Source organism: Pristis pectinata, chromosome 3 (genome assembly GCF_009764475.1).
Source record: "Pristis pectinata isolate sPriPec2 chromosome 3, sPriPec2.1.pri, whole genome shotgun sequence".
Taxonomy (NCBI): domain Eukaryota; kingdom Metazoa; phylum Chordata; class Chondrichthyes; order Rhinopristiformes; family Pristidae; genus Pristis; species Pristis pectinata.
In genome coordinates, this window is record NC_067407.1 from 49923104 (window position 1) to 49949614 (window position 26511).

Consider the following 26511-nt stretch of genomic DNA (forward strand, 5'->3'; position numbering starts at 1 on the left):
TGCATGTGGAGAATAAATCCGACCATACAATGAAGACACAGTACCCTGTGTTGTGAGTCCCCACCATCATACCATGGAGGAGTAGATGCAGGGCAGATCCAGCAGAGTCAGTAAACAGTAGATTTATATTACTCCGCCTAATCTGTAAGCTTTTGATCTGGCATTTCCCTCACTGTACTATTACCAACTGGCCATGGAACCAGTCCTAGTTCAATAAGGTGAATAGAAGTGCATGCAAAGTGGTGCTTCATGATACCTAAACACAAGTTACCAATTTACTGAAGGTTCTACATAGAAATGCATGTGTGTTAGATTGCAGAAGCAGCACCTAATTGGAGAGTGCTAAGTTCCAAAGACGTACAGGTTAGGAAGTTATGGGCATGCTATGTTGGCACTGGAAGTGTGGCGACACTTGCGGGCTGCCCCCCAAAATCACTACGCAGAAGATGTATTTCACTGTGTGTGTTTCGATGTACATGTGACTATAAAGGTCTTATCTTAACCAACAGAAGAGATTATAATTGTCATCCTACTATATCTAATCATGAATGGTGGTTGCCAATTAAGCAATCAATGTATAGAGGAAATTTCACAAAACATCGCCATTTTCAACAATGATGGAACCCCATGCAAAGTTCAAAAGGCAAGGCTGATGAGTTTAGTACCTCTGGCTGAAGAAGATTGTAAATGGAAGATCTACCTGCATCTCCTCTGATAGTCCCCACCATTACAGAAGCCAGTACTCAGAGAAGCAGTGCAAGTACAATGGATACAAGGGCCAAGCAATGACCATTTCCAAATGAGAAAGCTAACCCACAACCCCTTGATCAGTCGCATCACAAAAAATTCCAGAGCCTTAAAGCCATATAAATAAAGAAATAAAGTGGCTGCAAGAGTAGACCCAAGGGCTGGATATTTTGTGACTCAGCTCCCCTCTCTTCAAAGCCTTCCAGCACAGACAAGGCACAAAAAGCAAATTGCTGGAGGAGGAACTCAGTGGGCGGAACAGCATCTGTTGGGGGGTGTGGGGGGGGCGGTGGGTGTGGGAAATTGTCGACATTTTGGGTTGAGACCCTGGATCAGGTTAAGGCACAGTTCTACAGAAATGACGGAATACTTGTCACACTCAAGAAAGTCAATACCACCTAGGTAAAATAGTGCTTTTGACTGGCATTTCGTCTACCACTCTAAACATTCCCTCCCTCCACCATAAATAGGGTGTAGTTTTGTGTGTATAAATCTACAAGAGGCACTGTAGCAACTTGCTAAACCTTCTTTCACAGCAGCTCCCAAACTTCTGACACCTATCAACTAGTAAATTAAGGACAGCAAGTGCATAGGAATGACATCAATTGCAAATTGCCCACCAAGCTACACATCATGCTGACTTGGAAATGCAACACTTTTCTTGCAAATTCCTTCAATTCACTGGGTCAAAATCCAGAACTCCCTACCACAATTTTGAGGGAGTACTTTCACTACATAAAGTGCAGCAGTTCAAGCAAAATAACTTACTATCACCTTCGCAAGTGCAGTTAAGGATGAGCAATAAATGCTGACCTTGCCCATATCATGTGAATGAATAAAAAACATGAGATGCATCTAAATAATGTATATCCACTTGGAGTCCAGCCACAGAGCTGACGGCTGTTAATCAGAGGTTTGTAGTAAAGGGAATGGAGTCCTGTGGTAGTTAAAGAACATGGTAATAGGATATGTATTTGAAACATAAGCTATGCAGTTTGAAAACAAAATGCCTCTTACAAAGAAGCCTCACAGATCTCCAATAATTCCTTAATTAATAGAACTTAAATACTGAGCACAAAGCATCCAGAAAAAACTCTGATATTCCGAAGAAGGTAATCTGAAATAAATTTTAGCAGCCTGCTGTCTGAGAAAACACAGCTAAGTGACACAGAACGTGTAAGATATAAAAACAGAATTAAGTTTTGACAGATCAGTCTAGCATTCACAAATGAAGGCGACCTCTTCAGCGTGGTTTCCATGGTAGTCACAATCAAGAAATAAACAGTTTTTACTTACTGCTTTTAGCTTTTAAATATGCTAAATTCAGCAGCAAATTTGCAACTGACTTACTAGTCCTTCATTCCTTGAAATGTCGTACCTGCAGGGAACCCAAAACTAAGAGTCAGAAATAAATTCACCAATACATCAGGGTTTCAGGAGAAATGTCTTTACTCAGAGTGGTGAGAGTGTGGAACCTGCTACCACACTGTGCAGTTGAAGCTAATGCCACAAATGCATTTAACAAGCAACTGGATAATCCTGTTTATAGGGTTGGTAGAAATAAGATGAGTGAAGACTCGTGCAGTTTAAATCTCCATGTACTTTAAAATCCTATGTAATTCTATAACTTCACATCTTTGATCCTTATATGCATCCTGCTAAATGGATGCCATAATCAGTGTAGTGGTTTCTGACACAGTCCACAATAGCTCTATGACTGGTTTAATAGAAAGAGGCCACAGTTAACTATGTTGTTTTGTTGAGCACCACAGTTACATTTACTTAAATTATTATGGTATGATTAATCCTCCATGGAAATGCAGTATATGAAGACAAACTATTTTGTAAACCACAATCAGACCAAATAATGAAACACCTGCAGTTCACGTTTTAGCATTTCTCCCGCATCACACACACATTTACAATGCAGATGATAAGCTAAAGTAAATGCCTTTACTATAAGCAGTCTTGTTAAAAGGTAAATCTGTACCATCAATAATATGGCAGAGAATGCTGTGCTTCTGACATAAATATTTATCATTCAGTGCAAGAGCAAATGACCTTTAAAACTTAAGGCATTCATCCTGCACATGCACAGCCTGTCAGGTGTGTGCATTGGCCTGTGACCAATCATTGACCAGTCCATGAAAAAGTCACTTTACCTGAATTACATGAAATACTGCGCTTTAGTCATCCTGCTACCCATGTAATGAAACCTTACAGTCACAGCTCTCCCCAAATTGATGCTGGTGGATAGTCCAACCATTCACCATGGCAGATAATATTCAGAACCTTGCTCAATGATTTGCCTCCTTTGTTTTTGCACTTTTATGTGCAATCTCAATTAATTCATCTTCCTCTGACCTGGATTCATTTCTTCCATCACAGAATACTATCATAGAATACAGAGGGACAAAACAATTTCTGTCTGGAGGGAAAAACTCAGCTCCCCAAATGTTCACCAAGCACATACCAGGCAAGTTGTTGTTTTGCAGTTTATTTCAACTGTAATAAGATTGCTTGATATACAAAGCTGACAGTGACCAGTGCAGAAGAGGATCAGATGGTTCTAATAACTTGCAGAGGCCATGCTCTTCAATGTCACTCGGCAATAAATTCAATTTCTTTCAAATGGATAGGATTTTACATTTACAGAATAAAATTACCACATTGCTTTATGGTTTACTTTGTGACATTTCACAGGATATGTTATCCTGTAAAAGGAGTAAAGCACACACAGTGCCAAGGGGATCCAAAATACTTATTTCTGTGACTGGTGGCTGTAGAGTCTTCTATAACTAACACAGCTTTCTGAGACTACTTTCCAGGATTCTGTAACATTTACACATTTGTTAAACAAGCTATTAATGAAATAGTCTATGTAATCTTATTGCAGTGTAATCTAGCACCAGGATAGAGTGCACGGATACATTTCATTAACATTATATTGTTTGCCTGGTTGTTTATGCAGTGATTAAAAGCGATAGTGATAGTGACACTGACACTAGGGAGTCAAGTTAACAATCAGATAAGTTACTGAACTGGTATCTGGAGGCCTGGACTATTGATCTGGAGTCACAAGTTCAATTACCACCAAAGTAGTGGGCAAATTTAAATGCAAGTAATTAAATAAAAATGGGATAAGACAACTGGCATCAGTAATAGTGAATGCAAAACACCAGATAGCTGAAAAAACCCATCTGGTTCACCAATCTCCCTTTGGAAAGGAAATTTACCATTGTTCCATTGCTGCATGCTCTGGCTTATATATGTGACTCCAGAACCACCATTAGTTGTCCTCTGAGATTGCTTTTCAGAAGAATTAAGGGTGGGAAATTAATGCTGACTTCACAAGCAAAGCCCACATGCTGTGAATGGATTTTATATAAGAACAGTTGCAAGAACAATGAACTGACAAGGTTTGAGATATCATGAATCCTCTTGCACATCACTGAGTCTTACTTTAGTATTCTGCAGACACAGTTCCTTGGCAAATCATCTAGAAGCTTATGCTTGCCAACTGCAGATTGCACTGCACAAATACCGATACTCAAATATGATGATATGCTTTATGCTTGATATGTTTTTGGTTTTTATAACAATGCCTATTCAGCTGTGGTGGGCAACAGGTGTTGATGGACTGCTGAAACCTCATTTTGCATTGCTCCTATGCCAAATGCACATCAGTATTCCACCTAAATATTTGATTAAGTAAAGAATGTGTAGATAGATCGGATCAATACCTAGTCATTTCTCTTATCTGCTTCCCATCCAGCGTGGATAATGAATGGGTAGTGAGTCAAAAGGCTTTCTCGATTAGAACTTTAATTCTTGGTTTATTTCGAAACTTCCTCTGTAATTTTTTCACTGATGTAAATTTTTGTCACATCCCTGCTGTGACATCCGGGACCCTATTCGACCACCAGGGCACGGACTGTGGAAGCACCATGCAATTGCACATGAAGTCTGCAGACATCAATGTGCCATGTGACTGATGCATTTTCATGAAGAAAGCTCGAGGCAAGTGGCTTTAGACCTGAAGAGATCTTTGCCCTGTAAGACTCCTCTGGGAGTAGATACTTTGATGCCAACTTCAGCAAAGTGGAAGGATGCCCAAGGATACCAACGCTCTTGCCGAGAAGTGAAAAGGAGCACCTTAGCACCACACAAGTACAATCCTTCCTCTCCCTCCCACAGAAGGAGCAGCAAAGGCTGATCAAGCATATTCAACCCATAGATGCCTGTTGTGGAAGTGCTTATGTTCGAGACATGCATGGACAAACGAAAATAGTAATTAGGTGAAGCTGAGGGTAGATGAGGATGGAAACATCATTCACTGCCTTCATGCTTCTCAACGGGCATGAGCTGTGGGCATGAGGTATAACAGGGACAGCCCAGAGCACAGCAAACCTAGGCACAAAATGGTCACCTGTAAAGCAGTAGTCTGCCCAAGCTACAGGAAGGAAGGCCACCAAAAAGCTGGATACAGCAACCTGGGTAGGAAGGCAGGTCACGTCTTCAAAATCTGCCCAACTTAATAGGATTTAATACGAACCTGAGGGGCAACTTTTTCAACCAGAGACTAAGTACTCAGCACAGGGAAAATACTCAGCTGCCAGAGGAAGTGGCTGAGGCAGGTACATTAACAACATTTAAAAAGCACTTGGACAGGTACAGGGATAGGAAAAGTTTAGAGGGATATGGGCCGAATGCAGGCAAATGGAACGAGCTTTGATGGGAATTTTAGTAAGCATGGACCAGTTGGGCCGAAGGGCCTGTTTCCATGCTGTATGAGACCCTAGACCAGGGATAGCTGAGCCAGGGACAAAGGTGCCTAGAACAACAGCAAAGATGGACCCAGCTCTTGGCAACTGCAATAACAAAGAGTAAGGCAGCCAGCTCCAGAAAGTTGGGAGCAGCGATCTTGAAACAAAATTCAGGAGAGAGCTTGAAAGAGGAACCATGCGGGATTCCCCCAAACAAAGCCACCTGCTCCACTGCAGGGGAGCTGAGCTCTGGAGAAATCAGGAGTCGTACCTCAGCCTCGGGTGAGTAGCACAGTCATATCCAGCTCCGGATTCCTTCCTTCAAACTAATTTTGGACAGTATGACCATCATGTGTGTGGGATATTCTGTTGAAGTCCTTCTCCTAATCCAAGCCAACATTACCATAGTCCACTATCCTGTGCTGCTCATCGATGATCATTTTCCTGGGAAACACAACGTTGTCAGAGATTTTCCTGCTGGGTACAGTACAGATCAGAGGAAGAGGTGGTGGGGGGAAATGTACCCAACATACCTCTCATCCTGATGAATGCTTTTGTGTGCAGGTGCATCAATCTGTGTTTAGACCCCAGGCATGCAAGCACTAGATACCAAGGTACTGTAGAATAGGTTTGACCATATTTCACAAATTATCCTGTTCAGTTGCATGCCACTCATCTTTAGTGGAAATATTTGTGTAAAAGAGCACCTTTGGCCACATCAGTCTGGCAGTGGTCTGCACAGAATGTCCTTGAGGCCTTGTAGGGCCATTAGTCATTTGCCAGAATGATCATCACCAGAACTCTCAAACAAGAACTGAAATCTTGCTTGGCTGGTGCTGAGAAGGGCTATCCCCGTCAGATCATTCACACATAACTAGAGTGTCAAAACCATTGCATACCAAGCTTGAGGTGGCTGTGGTGGAACGGAGACCATTATCCATCTTCTTATGGAACACGTGTTTGCCAAGATCTAGAATGGTTTGCACTGGTCTTTGTCAAGTTTCGTCCATACAACTTCATAATGCATGATTCTCTGCTCTCACTATGACAAACATTTGTGCAACTAGTAGAGTTACTGCCTCACAGCTCCAGCAACCCGGGTTCAACTCCTGACTCCAGTATTGTATGCGTGGAGTTTCCGTGTTCTTCCTGTGACTGCTGTGTTCCCACAACAAAGGAAAAAATCAGAATGCAAAGCCCTCCCATCACTGCACACTGATGGATTGGAATGAATAAAATTCCTGAATTGTTCGCCTAAAGAAAGTATGTAAAATAAAAATTGATGTCATGTTGACTTAAATGTAAATGAAATGATATGGCTTGCAGTGAGAATGGTGATATATGAATGTAAATTTTATGAATAAAATAATCTGGTTGAAATGCAAAAAACAGCATCCAAAATGTTGAATATTTACCATTCTTCCTGATCATAATTGAAATTTTTTTTTGATAACTGGAAGATAACAAATGGAAAAAAGGAGAGAGAAAAGGGGTTCGAGTACAAACTGAACACATTTAAATTGTAGCTGTGCAATCCACCCTGCTTCTGAAACTTGGTTCCACTGACTTGAATCTGTACAGACTAGTGCAAATGACAAAGGATTCTACCTTGGTGTTTAGATTCTGTTTCCACCTCTGAATCAGCTGAGAAGCTCACAAAAGTAAGGCACAAAGTCTCTGCATTCCTGCCTCAGAAGGACTGTCCCAAAAGTAGGGAAAACCATCAACTTGTGTCTATTCTCTCCATTGCCACTAATCCTCTGAAAACCATTATATAAATAGAGCAGTTTTGAGAATAAAGTGCAGTCAGCACTGGTTCAACCTTAGATTGTCTATCTTCCAATAGAAGTCCACCAGCAAATAATACTGCTGGAAGAATGGCGAACTGGTTCACCCATGCAGAAGACCTAAGCAACTTTTTAATGTTCTTTCTATCTGACTTTGGGCTTTTCTCTGGCCCAACTCCCAGCTGGCATGGAAATAAAATGTTCATGCTTTACCCAGGTCTCCCGAAAAATCGATTGAAACACTTCAACAGGAGCATACTTTCTTCAGGTGGCTGTCTTGGCCAAATGTCCTGAGCATCCAGACAACATAATGGCAAAGAACAGGGCACTCCACAAAATCTTCCTTTATTGATGAGAGTAACTAAACCCATTGCTATGCCAGCAAATCCTGATGATCTTCACAACAGAAGCAACACCCAACTCTAAAAATGATATAACAGAATATTCATTTGGATTTACATATATTGACTTCATAATTTTCGAGGTGATAAATGTGATGACACTACTGCTGTTAATTATGTGATAAACCTGAATTGATGTCACCACAATAAACTGGCCATTGACTAACAATATGAGGGATTAACTAGAAATATCGTTCTTCTAATCAATGGCTGTCATAGTACCCATTGCCATCAGGGGACTTGGACGTAAAGAGAATAAAACTGCCCACCGATCGCTGTGTATCTGTATCAAGTTGTGAACTTACAGGTTTACCTTTGGTTGGAATAATTTGCAGTGGATCAGTTGAATGTTTCACACACTGCTCCGATTTCATTCACCAATGTGGAAGGAGAATAAACATTTGAGTGACACACTCGCATTGGGAGGAATTCAGAGATTTACTGGATTGATTTCTGGAATGAAAAGGTTGTATTACAAGGAAAAGCTGAGCAGGTTAGAAGATTTAAGAGTGATTTCATTGAAACATTTAAGATTTTGAAGGGGGCTTCACAAATAAATGCTGAGAGAATATTTCCTTTTATGGGGAACTTAGAACTAGGGCTTTAGAGCAACTGCTTGCTCATTTAAGATGGAGATAAATGAGGAATATGCCTTTCCAAGAAGTCATTAATCTTTGAAACTCTCTGTCCCAGAGAGTTGAGTTGAGGCTGAATCATTAAATATGTTCAATGCTGAGATAGATTTTTGACCAAAAGGGTAGTCAAGGGTTTTGGGGAAAACAGGTCAGAAAGTGGAGCCAAGACCGAGAGTAGATCAGCCATGACTTTACTGAATAATGGAGCAGGTTTGAGGGGCTGCTTGATCTACTCCTGTTACTATTTTTTTATATATTCTTTTATTCTCTCTTAGGTTTCAGAGGTTATAACAGAATGGAGTTCATTTTAATCTTAGCTTGAGAATGGGGTCTGTTTACAACACACCTCCTATCCACTAGTGACCAAGGATGTGTGGAGGAATCTACAGAAAAGTGGTTGCCATAAATATTTTCACAAACATTGTTCAGCTTCTGTTGTTTCTCCAAGAGAGAATTAAGGCCTATGCACATTCCCATTGAACAATCATAAAAGCCTTTAATTCCCATTTCCATGCATAGACTTACACTGTTTAGACACTATATAGACACTGTTAGCCTGAAGTGGAGAAATTCATTTTTGTTCACTAGTATTTGACATTTCCAAGAGCCAGACTTACTCAACTCCACCCATTTTAATGGGAATCAGCTGTGCAGGAGTCAAGTATAACCAGAGGCCTTAAATATTAACTTATTTTTCTCTCTCTAGAGATGCTGCCTAACCTACTGAGCATTCCCTGTATTTTCTGGTTTTATTTCAGATTTCCAGCAGCTGCAGTATTTTATTTTTATATAATCAACAGCCAAAACTCCAGCGTGCCTGCAAACAAGACAAACACCTCCCCGGTATTACCACTTCCCAAACTGCCCATAATGTCTTAACCCAAGAGACAATGTACCTTGGTTCAAAAAGTCCAGCTAATAGGTCAAGTGCATTGACATTTGATTAAAATATTACAGAATCAGGTACTTACCAAGACTGAAGAGCACCAGGAACTTGAGGCACACAAACTCTCGCTGGTCGAGCTGTAATGAACGAAGTTTCACCACAAGCTCCTGAGCATGGCTCATGAGATTATTGAGAGTGCTCCCGGCCTGTGAGGCAATCACTGAGAAATCCACCTGGAAAACACAAAACAAATTGATCATTAAAATTTATAATTTATTATGGCAATTTTATTCTGAGGAATAATTTTTATATTCCCTGCTTCAACTTAAGATGTGATCACATCGATAATAAAATGCGGTTTAACTTCTAAGCCAGGAGATAAGTGCTTGCTTGTGAGCTTTGTGGTTTAACAATGGAAAACAGATTAATAAAGGATACAGACCAAAGCCATCCCATGTAATGTGATGGTTTCCCACAACCCTTATTTAATCCAAGCAATCAACAACAAATATGCAGTAAAGGAGAAGCTCACTAGGAAATGGTGTTCTCTAAAAATTCTGAAGTATCCTCTAATTTATTTTCAGTTTGGACCTTTGATCTTAACTGGGAAGTATTTTGCAGTGTTCAGGTAGATGATGACTCAAAGTGCACAGTGAGATGGCATCACGTGGGACCTATCCAGGAGCTTCTTTAACTCCCTAAGCTGTGCTGTAGGTCCTTATAGACTTGTCCGCTTGCCAGCAGCTCTTTCAGGTGCACTTAATATTTGCAGCAGAAGCAAATTTGTCTGTGAGGCAAGTCCATATCTGCCACTCACTCAGAGCCGACTATATTAAATTTTTATATTTATTGACAATTCATTACCATAATTGACTGCAGTATGTTCAGTGGTGAATGGAACATTGCTGCCTCTTAAGCAAGTGAGCCAGTCCCTGGAGCAGGATTTGCAATTAAAAACAAGGCAGACTGGAATTTTTTATTGAGTAAATATGATGAGTAGAATCTTTAGTTTTAACTGCAAGCCTGGAGAATTTTCGATGGAGACCAGCTCTTTTTTCTACAATGGATCAGTATAAATAATTATGTCAGTGAAACTATCACCCAAACGCGTCAATCAAATTATATCAATCTAATTGTGCTGAAAAGTATGTTAATGATGCTACCCGAGTGCATCAGGCAGAGTGGGCTTAGTGCTTGAATCAGTTACAAGTAATTGAATGTGACCTCTTGTGGCGTCACTCGCTCTTAACCATGTTTACAATGTGGACATATTAAATGTAAACCAATGTAACAAGGATGCTCAGTATCCATGTTTGATAGAATCTATCAGGAGGAATCTCACTTTTCTTTTAGGCAACGCTCAAAGTGCTGTTCTCAGGCACTGGTCGAAGTAATCGTAACTGCAGGTTCTGACATTCGATTGCTTTAAGGGACTCGCACAGAAACAAGAATCTTAGTAATAGTTAAATTGATTAATGACTGTGAAGGTTTGTCGTGAAACTTACACCATATGGAGTGACTGAAGTGAAAATCATAAATGGATTTATAGGCAAGTTCGATTATTGTGTGTTAATGGAGTTAAAAGATATATTGAATGGATTGAAGTTAAGGTAGGAGGCAGCTCATGTGTAGCATAACTTCTAGCACAGATCTGTTGTAGAATCACGTCTAGCACAGTACAGGAGAAGGCAATTCAGCTCATTTAACCCTCACCGGTTCCTTAATGGAGCAATCCAGTCAGGCACTCTCTCTCTCTCTCTCTCTCTCTCTCTATATATATATATATATGTGTGTGTGTGTGTGTGTGTGTGTGTGTATATATATATATATATATATATATATATATATATATATATACACACACACATACACACACACACACACACACACACATATATATTTGTACCATATAAACAAATGTAACACTTCATGTGATACTATAATAGGAAGTATTTCAGTGCCAGAAAACTCATTTCACACAATGGACATAACCAGTATAGACTATACTGACAATGAGTTCTCAGGCACTCTTCTGGATTATTTGGTGGGTTGGGGCAAAGAAGCAAAAGAAATTATTCCAAATCAGTCACACACACCCTTTTGGTGTTAGTTGTGGCCTAAGAGCATTTCTCCTGCCTATCCTCTTACCAGTTCCTACATGATCTAGAGAAGTCCAAAGGATGGTAAAGAATAAACTTGCTTGAAATGTGAGAAGAGAGAAATTTCATTCAGCAAAATTTAAATGTGGAATATGTCAGGCAGTAGTTTTTGTTATTATTGATCGGAGAAGGATAGTGTTTTGGTCCATCTGTGAAAAGGAGCTTCATTCTGAATCAGTGTTTACCAGCAATCTACTGATATGCCCATGAATAATTTTAATATAGGATATAAAAGAATTCAGATCTCCAGGAATTAGTGTCCTCTGATACATTCTTGATATGAGAAGCAAGGAGGTTGGAGGGTAGTTATAAGCTCAGGCAATCGTGTGAAGTGGGTAATAGCAGGTGTTTTATGTCCATTGTCTTCAATCAGAAGAGATGCAAACAGGGGACTGATTCAATATCACTCACCTCTCACACTGGAACATTGAAATGATCCCCATTTTGTCCATGGGGTATTCAACTACGGAGGCATTTGAGTCTGTTCTCACTCAACACACACACACTGAACTGCAGCAATGGGAACCAAGGCTGATCTCCCCAACCCACCTTACTCCCCAGCTGCTGAAGCTAATTACAACATCTGCTCTCCTGCTCTAGCTGGGATCAAAAAGATTAATACAGACCCAGGTATGACAAGTAGGCCTGTAGGGTTCATATTGTAAACTCATAATCCTCGTGGCTTCCAAATTCCCCATTACATTCAATCTTGAACCAAACAAATCAGTGGGACTGACCAGGGAAATACAGTTACTTATAATTTCAATTTACAGTCAACATACAATTTGGTTACAATTTCAAAAATACAAAACTCAGTAGATCTGAAAAACTCACTAATGTACTTAGTTTCATCAACTCCTTAGCACCAAAATGTTCTGCAATCAGGGAACTGCTAATACTCGCAATTCTCCTCACCCATGAATGATCATCTAACGTGTATTGAGCTCAGCAAGAGAATTTGTCAGAAGGATGGCACAGTGGCATCACAAGTAGAGTTGCTGCCTTGCAGTGCCAGAGGTCTGGGATCAATTCTGACCTCCAATACTGCCTGCATGGAGTTTGCAACTTCTCCCTGTGGCCGCATGTGTTATCTCCGGGTGCCTCAGTTTCCTCCCACTTCCCAAAGACATGCAAGTTGGGAGGTGTGTAGGTAAGTGTAAGAACCTGGGGGAGGGGGGAAGCAAAGAAAAGGGGATTAATGAAGGACGAAAGGCTGGTTGACCACTGTGGTGGATTTGGTGGCCAGGGGAGCTGTTTTTATGCTGTACCTCTGTGATTCTAACTGTGGTGAGGTGACTACCCTTGCCACAAGGCAGATACAAACTTATTTTCTCCAGATCGGCCAATGTCGACTTGCAAGATATAAATGTTGTCAAGGTAGCAAATCAAAAATTTTGACAGCCTGCTAAGCCATGTCACCAAATTTAGCCAGTTGTCAATCCTGTTCGAGATCTGAGTATTTCTGACATTTCTAACTTAAAGCTATTTAATTAAAAAAAATAAACTAACCAGTACTTACCCCTCTCCCGCGCAGGTATTTATCTTGACAAATAAACAGGCCTATTGTTTCGATACTAGATCTAAACGCTGGTCAATTACAGCAAGTTTGCATTCCAGCACCAAATTCAAAGAGGAGTATAAAGTTGATGAGGAGAGTGGGATATCACCAACAAAGAGCAGCCTTGCAAATCATAATGTTTGGGATTTGCAAGTTTATGAACTTACCGGTACTCCTGTTGAGAAATACCAGAAATTTGGTGTGGAACTACTTGCATTTCCCAGCAAGGATTCCAGCAGTTTTCATAGTAGGTCCATTTTAAATTACACCTTCAGACTAGATTCAACATGTCCAGTGTTGTTTGAATGCCATTTAAGCTGCTATTATTTTGAAACTACAATATACACTAATACAAAATTAGATACCACATTAACATCAATTGGAATTACTTAGAACAATAGCAAAGGGAGAGTAATGTTATACGAACAAGTGCTTCCTAATAATCTAACTTTGTCGGGAGATGCTTGTTGAAGTCTGTCATTTTAATAGGGTGTAAAATAATGGAAGATAATGAACTGTTTGGCATCGAGCTTTTCCCCAATGGCGGAGCAATACCAGATGTTCATTAATCAAAGTATGCAAATACCAGAGAAGTGCAACACTTGTAATCTGGCAGTCAAGAAAGCAGTTGCTGTTCCCCAGCATGAATGTAAATTGAGTACTAATGTTTGGCAGAGGGAGGCTTACTCAGGGAAAACTAGGGGAAAGAGTAGCAAGTTGGTACTATCTCAAAGGATCCTTTAGCTGCTAAGAAAACAGACTGAGACAACTTTAAAGCTACACAATCTCTGCTTACTTGCCATATGCACAGCAACAAAATTCAAATCTAAAAATCTTAAAAAGGGTACGCGGGCATGAGTTTATACTTGGTATTTTTGATGTGCAATTATCAATCAGCCAGATTTTCCACCACCAAATTTCAAAAGGCCCTTATGCAAAAGGTTAATTGGCTATTTGATCCAAATTATTGATTTTGAGAAGGAAATACTTAGCTCAAGGAGAGCAAATTTTAAGTTCCCTTCTTTGGAATTACAGTGTTCACTATTTTGGATAATCATTGGGAAAGTCCAGAAAGGTGAACAAGATGTTTATTTTAATATTTAGTTACCAATCACCTCACATTTGCAATTTTTGATAAGTACGATACCAGATCAGAACAGATGTACAATGAGCTGGAAGCAATCTGAAGTGTTTCCTTTTTCTGCGAGGAGTGGTTTCTCTGATCTAAAGGAGAAGGAATGAGGAAATATTCTGGAGCGTTTCCAGATAAGATGAGCAGTCATATTAAAATCAGAAATGAAATTCCAGAGTCTGGAATTTCCCCAGACTACTGCCAATGCTATCAAATGAGATGCTACAATGGCAGTTTTGAGGAAGTTTTTTTTTGGAGTAGTGAAGGTAGTTCCTTAAGTTTACTAAACTAATTTCACTGTCTGGTACCTGGTCCTTTAGCAGAGAAGTCCTTTGTGGACAAAGGCCAGTACTATAGGCCTAGACCTATTTGTCCAGAAGCCCATCATAGCTGAACCCAACCCCAGTCTCACCCATGAACCATATTCATTCAAATCAAGGTTAATTTTGATAGTTCACTTGTAGCCATTCCATCAGTGAAGGTACAAGTCAATTTGTGCATCACTTTCCCTGACTGTCATAGCAAGTATCAGCTGTGGTGAAGGGTCAGAGCTCAGGGTGTGGTCTAAATGGTTAAATAATGCATTCAGCAATGAGTTAATTTACTTTACCAAGCAATGTGTCTCAAAATATTCCTTAAAGAAAGAATGGAAACTGCCTGTTGCTTGGTGAATGAATCAAAAACTTACCAAAATGCTCAACCACTGTTAACTCATTGAAGTATAAGATAGAGAAGATTAGCAGACATGTAAAGTGATTAAATGATACTGTGTGCTTTGTGCTCAAGCAGGAAAACTTCTCAAGATACATCAACTTAATTTTAAAGCTGTGTTGACTTATTTATTAGAATTTTTAAAAACCCCAAACAACTTAATCTGAAAACAGCGAGCTTAAGCTGTAGTCTTGCGATACTTTACAGAGAAGCATCAAAGCTTCTAAAATCCCTCAGGCTTTTGTGAAAAAGCATCAAAGCATTAGACCTTAATTATAAATAGCCTGCTGTTATGATACCAATCAAAACACTAATAACATTCTGCAGCAGACAATGCAACAAGACAAAAAATTGTTATTCCTTTTATTTAGCCTTTGGCTGCTTTTCTAATGTCACACACAATATATCAAACCTGGTGTTATGTGGAGACCAGCTAACAAACAAAAGCCTGTGGAAGAAATTGCGCTGGTGATGCAGAAAACCTCCTCAAGAACTATTGATTAAGTAACAAAGGAACGTGCCACTCACAGCCAGTAATTTAAACTGCAGCTTTCTTTAATTACCTTAAAGAGTAGTGCGAGTGTCACACTTTGATAGCTGTTTTTTCTAATGCTCTGGAAATACAGGAATGACTTGTAGGTTTTTGATCAAAATAACCTGGGTAGGAGTGAGATCTGCTTATCAAAGAGGATGACTTGAATGCTGTATGTTTCCTCAGCACACACGGCAGCACTATAGAATAGTACTTGCATCTTTACATTTATATTATATGAAATGTCACATTCAGTCTCAATGGAATGAATACACAAATCACACAACATGAAGCTCCACTCCATGCTCCAAACATCTGATGAGTGAGACCTCAAGACTGAAGACCCAAAGCACACAAACTATGAGTGATTGTAGGAGGAAGAATGATTTGTACAAAACAGATGGAGTTGGGAAACCCATTTTGTAATAATTAATAATTCACATTTGCCACTCCTTAAATAATGAAGCAAATCATGTTTTGCATGCAGGCAGACCTGAACAACATTCAGGCATGGCTGGTAAGAGACAGTAACATTCCTGTCAACCAAAAGGCTGGCAATGACTATCTATAATGGAGAGAAGATCTAACCACCTATCTTTAACATTAAACTGAATTATCACTGCTAAATAGCCCCCCATCAATATCCTGGGGTTCACCATTGATCAGAATCTTGGCCAGATTAGCTGCAGAATCACTGTAACTGCAAAAGGTTGAATGTTCAATTGCAAGTGACTCACCTCCCAACTCCCCAAAACCTTTTTCATCATCTACTAAGCACAAGTCAGCAGCATGATAGAATACCCTGCGCCTGCCCGGATGCAAGCAGCTCCAACAACACTTTAGAAGCTCAACATCCAGGATAAAACAGCCCAAATTAATGATTTACTTATTACCTGTCTTTGCTGACCTCAACAGGCTCCTGGTCCTCAAACTAAAATTCTTTTGCATAAATCTTACCCTTTCTTATCTCTACAACCTCTGCCAGCACTGCATTCCATAGAGAAATAAAGGACTGCAGATGCTGGAATCTAGATGATGCTGGAGGAACTCAGCAGGCCAGGCAGCATCCGTGGAGAAAAGCAGGCGGTCAACGTTTCGGGTCAGGACCCTTCAGGATAGTAATACAATATATTCAGTCCTCCATAATGAGTCCTGAGGAAGGGACCTGACCCGAAACGTTGACCGCCTGCTTTTCGCCATGGATGCTGCCTGGCCTGCTGAGTTCCTCCAGCCTTGTACTGCATTCCATACCAAGCTTCCTTCACTCCCTCTCTGGCATCTTTTGTGACCCACTGTTAGCTCATAGTTGCTCTTCAGTTGCCCAAGCTTCAGGTTCTGGACTTCCTTTCCAAAACCCTTCCACCTCCCTTAATGCTTAAGCCTTCTTTAAAAACATCTCTTTGACCAAAGTCAACAATCCTAACTCCTCTCCTCCTTTGGGAAATTCCTTTGAATGTGCCTGTCCTTCAGACACTTGTCTGTACTGAAGGCGCAACACAAGTCAAAGCTACACTGACGAAATGCTATAGAGCATCGATTTTACATGTCTGCGTTATTAAAAGTAACTTATGAACTGTAGGTTAATACAAGATGTTACATTGCCATTTTGTTTTAGATCACAATCAAGCTAATGAAAGTTCAGAGACATCACAAAGCATTTCTAGTGATACTCTAGAGATCAATTTCAACCCAAACAACTAGAATTCTGCCAAATAATGGCATTATTTAAGCTTGGAGTGTAGGTGATGCCATACTGCAAGCTCTATCATGTGCAGACTGGAAACTACATGAATTCTGAATATGAAGCTAGAACAGTAAATTAGGTGGGGGAGTGAGAGAGAGTGTGAAACAGACTGGGGAGAAAGAAAAAGCATGTCTAAGAGCAAACCACAAGATGAGAGGAAGCAACAACAACAAAACACAAACTGGGTTAGGGTGGACAATATTTCTAAAGAACACAGAATGCTCATTATTTAAAATGGAAAAATAGCTGTGCCATACTAAATTAACATAGGAAACCCATTCCCCATTTCAATCTCCTTACCTGGTCACTCAACCTAAATCAACCAGAGTCCTGGAACTGTCCCAAGCCGAATCTGACAGGCTGATTGGTGCCCCAGAGTCACAGAGGAGCCCAGGTCAGTGGTGAATACTACTGGCTCTCCAATCACCCTGGAGGTAATTAAAACTTAAATTACAACAATCCTTGCAGTGGAAACTCTGGGAACCACTGTAAGGAATCCTTCCTAGTGAGGTGTAACAATTCCCACCCACAAGATATTTTGATTGTTGATTTAAGCCATGCTTCTAACCTGGAGTGATTGCAGGAGTAGGAGGGATGGAATGTGGAAGAAGTGAGGCAATGAGAGGGCGAGAGAGAGGGCAAGAAAAAAAAGAAAATCATAAGACAGAGTGAAATAGAGCTCACATCAGCCTATGAAATGTGCTGAATATATTGTATTACTGGAGTCAGGCAGCTTTAGTATTGCTCCCCAAGGACCAAACCTCACCTCTCTGAAGCTGGGCTGCAATAGTGGACAGTCAACAATTTGAATTAGATTTCATTTTGGATTTATTTTGTTTTTTTGAAGTCATTATATTGCACGGAAAGTTTATTGTGGTATTTGCTAGCAATTAATAGATATTGAAAAAGTCTATTTTGTGTTTTTCATTTTATAAAATCATATTCATCTCACTATAAACACAAATCACTTTCTTTATTCAAGATGCATGCTGAAATACTTGAGTAAAAGTGGAATAACATTCATGGATAGTGGCAAGATTTTGTGACTGACAAGGTCACAGGAGCAATGCTGGGCACCCAAGCAGTGTGTGAGCAATGCCACCTGATAAAATCTCAAAGAATACATTAAATAAGAGTTGGCAAAGAAACCACCCTTCCAGTTTTAAGGAAGAAAGATTAGTATTTATAGTGCCTTTCACAGTTTTAGGTTTTCCTAAAACACTCTGCAACATAATCACACTGAAATGTTGAAGCTAATTTGTGCAAAATCTTCCACAAATAACAATTTGATAATGATCAGGTAATTTGTTTTGTGATGTTGACTGAGGGATAAATATTGACTGGAGCACAGAAAATAGCTCTGCTTTGAAATTGTGCCATGGGATCTTTTGCATCCACCTGAGAGATAGGGTTGGTGATCAGATAAATGGTTAATGCATTGGTGGATGTTGGTGACTACCTGGGCCAATCAAGGGGATCATGAGAAGGATAATTGGTGACTGGGAGGATTAGAACTGGGAGGGATAAAAGGCAAGTATTTGATTTAGTGAGGTCCTGGTCTGGCACTGGGCTGTGAAAACCTGATTGTTGGGCACTTCTGGGACAATGTTTGCTTCCAGGACAACTTGGTCTAATTTCCTCTGCAATCTCCAAAAAAGAGATTTGCACAAGGAATGCTCTATGTCTGTTGCCTATGTTGCATCGGTTGCCTTGAGTGGATGGGAGCCGTTTGAAGAACTAGGTAGCCAGGTTACCTCAGAGGACAGTCAGAAATCAATCTCAATGGGACTAGTGTCACATATGGACTGGACTTCACTAGCATACATTATTGAGTCAGTTAGGTTTTTATAACAATCCACCAATTTTTGTCATACATTGTTTACTGGCAGCAGTTTTATTTTGTTTTCAGTCTTTTTAAAATGGAATTAAAATCTCATGGATGGGGCTATTGTGCCGACTTCTGGATTACCAACGCTGTTACTTGAACACCGGCCTACTTTTCCATCCCAAGCATGAGAGAGCCAAAATTAAATAGTTTAGTTATCAACAACAAATTATGGTTGCACAATGATGAATATTACTATGCTGGGAGGTATTGATTTTAGTTTTCTTACCATTAAAACAAATATTGGCTGTATATCATCTTTGGAAGAAAGCAAAATTGAATCACTGTACATTCCAATTGACTTTAAAGTCAAATATTTTAAAGGGGTCAGAGAAAGGTAACTGGACCCCAAACCCCTTGCAATCATGTCGGTGTCTTGCATTCTGTACTCACCTGTTGCCCGGTAACAAGGAGGATTGCGCCTTCTTTCCAATGTGCCACTTGCCTGTAAATGTGATCCAAGATTAAAAGCTCACTCCAGCAGTTCTGAAGTAGTTTCATTTGGTCGTCAACCTGCCAAACACAAAAATACATTTGGTCTGTGCTCAATTCCCCAAAATTTACTGCTTTGATAGATAAGTGCAAAGAGCAGCTGCAAGCCACCAGTTTCCATCAGCAATGAAACAGCACACACGCAGACACAATGATTCTAACACAATTTCATTGCATTAGACTGTACTTTAAAAGAAGCACTGGAATAGAAAACATTGCAGACTAGATTGATGATAGATGTTTGAAGAAGGCAGGGCAGTGGAAGTTGTCCATACGAACTTCAGTGAGGCACTTGACAAGGTCCCACATGGTAGCCTGATGCAGAGGTTAATGCACCCAGGATCCAAGGCAAGCTAGCTAATTGGATCCAAACCTGGCCTGGTGATAGGAAGCAGAGGGTAGTGATGGAAGGATACTTTCCTGATTGGATGTCTGTAACCAGTGCTGTATAACAGGGATCAGTGCTGGGACCCTTTTTGTTGATGATATACTTTACTTGGATGTGAATGTAGGTATGATTAGTAAGTGTGGGAATGACATGAAAGTTGGCGGTGTTGTGGATAGCGAGAAAGGTTGTGTAAGGCTACAGCAGGACAGATCAGATGGAAAACTGGGTAGACCGTTGGCAGAGGGAATTTAATCCCGACAAGTGTGAGGTAATGCATTTTGGGAAGTCAAATAGGAGTAGGATATGTACAGTAAATGGAAGGGCACTAAGGGATGCTGATGAACAGAAGGACTTTGGGGTTCAGATCCATTGTTCCCTGAAAATGGGATCACATGTAGATAGGAGGGTGAAGAAGGCATATGCCGTGCTTGCCATTGTAGGTCAGAGCACAGAATATAAAAGTTGGGATGTTGCAACTTTACAAAACACTGGTTAGACCATACCTGGAGTACTATGTGCAGTTCTAATCACCACACCACAAGAAGGACGTGGTTGTGTTGGAGAGAGTGCAGAGGAGATTCACCAGGATCTCGGCTGGATTGGAGATTTTAGTTTATGGGGAAAGATTAGATTAGCTGGGTTTGGTTTTCCCTGGAGCAAAGGAGGCTGAAGAGTGACTTGTTATTAAATAAAATTAAGAGGCACAGACAGGGTAGATAGTCAGAACCTTTTCTGTATGGTAAGGGTATCAAAAACAAGAGAGCATAGGTTTCAGGTAAGAGGAAGGAGTTTTAAAAGGGGATTTGAGGAGAAAGGTGTTTTTTTTAAATATATATACAGAGAGTGACTGATATGTGGAACTCTCTGCCAGAGGTGGTGATGGACTCAGATACAATCATTACCTTTAAGAGACATTTAGACAGGCACTTAAATAGGTGTGGCACAGAAGGATACATATATAGTGCAGTTAAATGGGATTAGTGTATATGGGCAAGAAGGTTGGCATGAACATGGTGGTCTGAAAGGCCCTTTTCTGCACTGTACAACTCTATGACTTTAATTATATACCCAAATGAATCAATTTTTTTTCCACAAAAGAGACTTTAAGCTGTGATAACATACCATCAAATAGCATTGGGCATATTTTAATAACTGTGCAGTCCTCAAGTTATATTTTAGTGTGGAATATTAATAACTGCATTATGTAACTAGTAACAGCTGACAGGTGATCAATAAATACTTATCTGAAATCTATATATATATATATATAGGCTGGGCTGGGAATTTTTTGCTGCAACCTTTTATGTACACTATGCAAATGAATTTAATCTAAAATACTTGTGCTTCAATTATGAGATTTCAAAAGTTCATTCTGATCTTCTGTACCCAAAATGTCAATATCCATAAAAGCTGCTGGACTCGTAGTGAGTGACATCTAACTGTGATGCTACTTGTGTAAAATTCATTTGCATAAACACAGAGAAGTGGGTCTTAACTTGAAAGGCAAGGCCTGCTTCTGTATTATTCAAAATGGACCAGTCCTGCCTGGTTTGTGGTAAAGGGAGTTGGAGGCTTCAATTTCCTGAGTGGGAGATCCTTGATGTTCAATCCCACACATTTCCCTCAATGACGATGTCATATGATGTAGTCCTGACCTGGTCTTTGCCCCACAAAAGCCCTTACTGACCACCTCCACGTATCCTCATCCCCCACCACACCACCCAATCACAAACCCAGCCCTCAGTATCTCCTCCCTTAATGTTCTTTTTCTCTCTGTCTTGTCCACTTGATAACTCTGACTGCTTGTCCTATACTTCCTATCCTCTCGAAACAAACAATACCTCCCAAGCAATACAGGACATACTTGACTTCGATAGTTAGACAAATGTGCAGCCACTGAAGGTCTTTGTGCACATTTACGTGTGCTTTGCCTGTCCATTGTGCTGGCTTCCTTGCATCTTATGTCTGACACAATGTTAGCACCGATGTGCCTGCCACAAAACTGAACCACAGCCAGGCGAGATATCAGGACTGTCTTGTGCCATTTGTATGAGAGATGCGTTGTCCTTTTTTGCCTATTGGCCATCCCCTTATATAAAATGGCATCATCTTATTACCAGTGGATATCAGTGCTTTTCCTACCACTCTTGGTAATGAATAATTGAGATAAGAACATATGAAGCAGGACCAGGGTTAGGCCACTCAACCCCTCATGTCTGCTCCATCAGTCAGTAAGATCATGGCTGGTCTGAATATAACCTCAAATCTTTATTTCTGTCTACCTCACCCATCTTCCCCTAGTAACCAACCTTTCACACCCTCACGTTTTGACTTCATTTCTATATCTGCCATAAAAATATTCAGTTTGCTTCCACGGCCCTTTGAGGAAAACAATTCCAAGGACTTACAACCTTCTGAGAGAGAAAAAAAAGTCTCATCTCTGCTTTAAATGAGTGACCCCTTATTTTTCCAAACAGTAACTCCTTAGTTTTACATTGTCCCACAAAAGAAGACAACCTCTCCACTCTGTCACAACTGCTCAGCATCTTGCTGATTGCATCGTGGAAAATAATCAGCATGTCACATGAAGCAAAGGATCAGGCAATGGAATTAATTATCTGAAATGTAAACAGCTTTCAACACCCTTAGCTTGACATTTTCCCCAAAGTCTGAAAAAAATATTTTTGCACTGAGCATTTCTATTGCATTAGGTTTAAATTAACATTACATCTCCAAATACTTTGTTTCCTTAGAAACGAAACCATTTGGATCATTTCAGATCCTGAGAACCTTGAGGCTAATCTGTTAGGACCTCTCAGGTCATATGAGATCTTGCATGCTGCTCAAATGGTCTTGGAAAATCTATCCTATTATTTCATTAGAAATGTGTCACTTGTACAATGATAATTTTAAATATATTCTCTCATTTTTCACAGGGTTGTCTTTGCTTCTCTGTATTGGGTAAGGTGAGAGATGAAGAAAACTGTTTTATGTATTGTGTCACCTTCAACTTCAATTGTTTGCCCACTTTTTTTTATTTGGATTTCCTCACAAGTATTGTGAGATACATAGTCACAAATCCATCCCCAGTCAATAACACTAAATGTGTTGTATTTTCACGTCGGTATGCCGTACTTTGCCTCAGAAATTCATTGGAAATGGAAAAAAAATCAGAAGCAAAATACAACATGATGACATGACCACAGTGCATTTACCATTATTACCCAATAATGTTCCGAACTAACTAAATCTACTCGGGTGATAGAAACACTTAAATATAATTACCACAGTAGAAAATGCTTATTTCATTGGCTAATGAGCTTTTTGATTTTCCCTTCAATGAACCTTGCAAGCAGAGTTATCAGAGTTTGGCTGTATCCCAAATATTAAGAAGATTCTTGTTTGGCACCACAGACACCATCCTGTGAACATACAGTTTTATTGGCAGACCTTTCATTGCAAGGAATGTTTCATTGTGATTAATTATGAATATTATCTGTCCAGCTTTCTTTGTGCCAGCCAACGGATGAAAGAATTATGGATGAAAGAATATATATATATAAACCAGTTTCCTGCTCCCTCTATTGGTAAAGGCTAATAAAGGGCTATGCTGATGTTTACTTTGCAGATAAAAATGTTCCCTCAAGAATACATAATCCAAATTGCAAACATGGCTCAAGTGAATTACTAAAATCTATTTACTTTTATTGTTTCACAAAAGACTTTGTTGCATTAGACATAGTATTATGATTTAGCTGAATCTGTTTTCCTCAGAAGTCCCTAATATTTTTTCCATACCATTTCTGTCCAAGGTTTAGTTTGATGCCTTTTGACCAGTGAGATCAGAACTGCTGTTTCAATGCCAAGTAAATTAAGGTTCTTTAGAAAAAGGGATTTGTTACTTGCGCTATGACTTGCCATCTACTACTTACAGAAGTTGTGCATCAGTTTATAGGAGGGGTAGGGTTTCTTATGTATTAGCCCCAAGGAGAAGTCCCCTTGAGTGACCTTAACCATAATACAGGCATCAGCTCATAACTAATTTGACATATCCATATCGAATTGAAGCATATGCTAATTGTTCTGCTGTGGTGACAGAAGTATAAATTATCATTTCCAGCAACAGGAGTCCAACATTCCATTTTCATGTTTTCAGACTGGTTACAAATGTTGTTTCAAAAATCAAGATTCTCTTTTCATTCTGAAAATGTTTGAAAGAATCGCCTTCTATTGTTGAGCTACAGAAACTTAAAAACACCCACAGTTGCAGAAGGCAGTGTTCCTTTGGTTCAGTACATCAGACTTGGAGCACTTATCAGTTATAACTAATGTGCAGTTTAAACAAAATCTCCAGGTCAGTCCAACTTGTCTTAAATTTTGAAAATTAGCTAGATCATTTAAATATTTAATCTTGCTTTAAAAGCAATATTCAAAATTCAACTCTTCTGTATATTGAAGGCGTGAAAAACCATGGTTTTGTATGGAATAAATTGGTAACCTTGGCTGTTGATGATTGGAATAATGCTATTGGATTTCTGACAAGTGGATGGTATTATGCTGTCCATCTGACCAATGATTCTTTCAACCAGAAAGACATAATGGGTTGTGCAGTGAAAACCAAGTGGATGGCTCATCCCCACAATGACTAAATAGCTGCAGCTAGGGACCTCACATCATAGTTATGCCTCATTTTCAGGCTACATCTATTTCCTTTGTGCATTTTGAGCAGCTTGCTCATTGGTGAGGGATGGAAGTACAGGAGGAGGATGGGGAGATTAGGAGTAACCAACCTTGGGGGAAAGGGGCAGGGGAGGAAATCCCTAAATAACTAATTACATAGCCAAAACCTCTGTTGTTATGTGGCCTGCAGCAGTGCTTTTAAGAACCACTGGTGCCAATGGACAGAACCTGTACGATGGACTCTGTACCCAACAGCTCCAAATAACTAGAGAAAAGCCCTAGCCTTCATTGTCAACTGGTCTCCCACTTTTTTTGGGGCAGGAACATATGCTGCCCATTTTGAGACCCACCCACATCACAGAAGCCTCAGGCAGCCAATAGGCATGTGATTTTTATTGACTTAATTATCAGCTGCTGCCCTGCCCAGCTTTTGCAGGAGCGTGAGGCAGTTTGCAGTTGTGAATAGGCTCAAATCTCTATCAGACCTAGAACCACATCTGTGAGCCCTGAGACTATGCATAAAATCAATGGTTTCTTTTGGGGTTTATTGATGTATGAGATGCAGGGCTTACAGTCTCCTCAACTGGTTGGAAGCTGAGGTATCAATTGTACTAAGTACTATTTCAGCTGCTCAATATATGTGAACAGGGGATTATTGCTGAGCATATTCTGTTTAGCCCATTTCCTTTTGTTTCTGGGCTGGAATATGCAAAGTCATCTGGCAGAAAACCACATGCACTGCCATTTTGAACTTGACCCACTAAAGCAATGAAATAAGGGAAGCTATAAATTTATTTGTGGTGGTAACAAAATACCATCATAAAAACCTGCCTGGTACTTAATGCAGTCTCTGATTCTTTACTAGCATCTTTCTTAAATTTCGTCTAAAATCCAATCACCCCATCTCCTGTGAGGTTCAGTCAGAGCCTCCAAAGCAGATGATTTTTGAGGAATTTAATAATGTTTCTGGGACAAGTTCAACAACAAAATAAGATGTTTAGTTTAGTTCAACAAGGCAATAATTGGACAATCCTGCATCTGTCTCCAAGTCTCAAAGTTCAGAGATTCAGTTTTACAATTGTCTCACTATCATAATTAGCAAACTGAAGTAAATAAAAAAGGAGTGATACTCAGAGCAATAAAAGTGTCCATAAGTAAGGGTTAGTATTTCCTAGAAGAGAGAACAGTCATCGGAAACAAATACAATACATGTATTCTCACTAAGTTAAGGGAAACTGGAATACTGTGCTTTTGTGATGAAGAACTTACAATGCCAAATTGCCCTATTCCTCTGAGTCACAGATGGCACAAAAGACAGCCACAGCCTTGTACATTGTTCACGGATAAGAAGGTGATGAGATACATCTGACTTACAGGGATTTATTTTTCAACTCACTATGATTCATGTGAACTAATTTGAGACCCAAACAGAATTTTCAATTTACCATTTTAAAGAACTCTCTGATTTTAAAATATTCTAATGAAGCTTAAATACTACAGTGACAAACACAGCATTGGTCAGTGTGTTAAAGGAGAAGGGACAGAGAAACAAAATCATATTGTTCCATTCTGTACGATAAAAACTGATAGAGTGGAGTCAAGGATTAGAATTCAAACTGGACTCCTGGCATAGTAACAGATCGACATCATTTTGATCATCATTTCCTCAGGTCTAAGTAGAGCAAACACTGCTTTGCCAAAATGGCAAATAACATTTTATGACAACTTTTTAAAAAAAAAATTTTATATCATAAAAACAACTTCTACCTTTAACAAGACTTTATGGACTTTCCACTTAGTCCTTTCTCAATAATTCTCCCACCTATCACTTTCAAAATGAGTCAAAATGATTCCATGTGATTGTCAAGGTTCAGGGTTGGTTGGAGGGGACCATGAGGGAGGTACTTTTGCTGAATAATTTAACAAGGTAAAGATTCTCCAATCTAGCCAAGGAATCTCCAGCTGAAATGTGGCATAACTCACCTTTGACACAGGACAATATAGTGGT

The 26511-nt window shown here is 39.7% G+C and overlaps 1 protein-coding gene across 4 annotated transcripts in view; it reads right to left on the minus strand.

Annotated features, from left to right (window-relative positions):
- Positions 1 to 26511, minus strand: part of nr5a2 (nuclear receptor subfamily 5, group A, member 2) — a 154857-nt gene that overhangs the window by 39378 nt on the left and 88968 nt on the right. For all 4 annotated transcript variants that reach the window (XM_052011697.1, XM_052011696.1, XM_052011695.1 and 1 more), the window contains 2 exons: positions 19337 to 19456; positions 9308 to 9455 (listed from right to left, as the gene is read on the minus strand). In XM_052011697.1, the coding sequence (XP_051867657.1) occupies positions 9308 to 9455; positions 19337 to 19456 (268 nt within the window). The remainder of the gene's footprint in view (positions 1 to 9307; positions 9456 to 19336; positions 19457 to 26511) is intronic.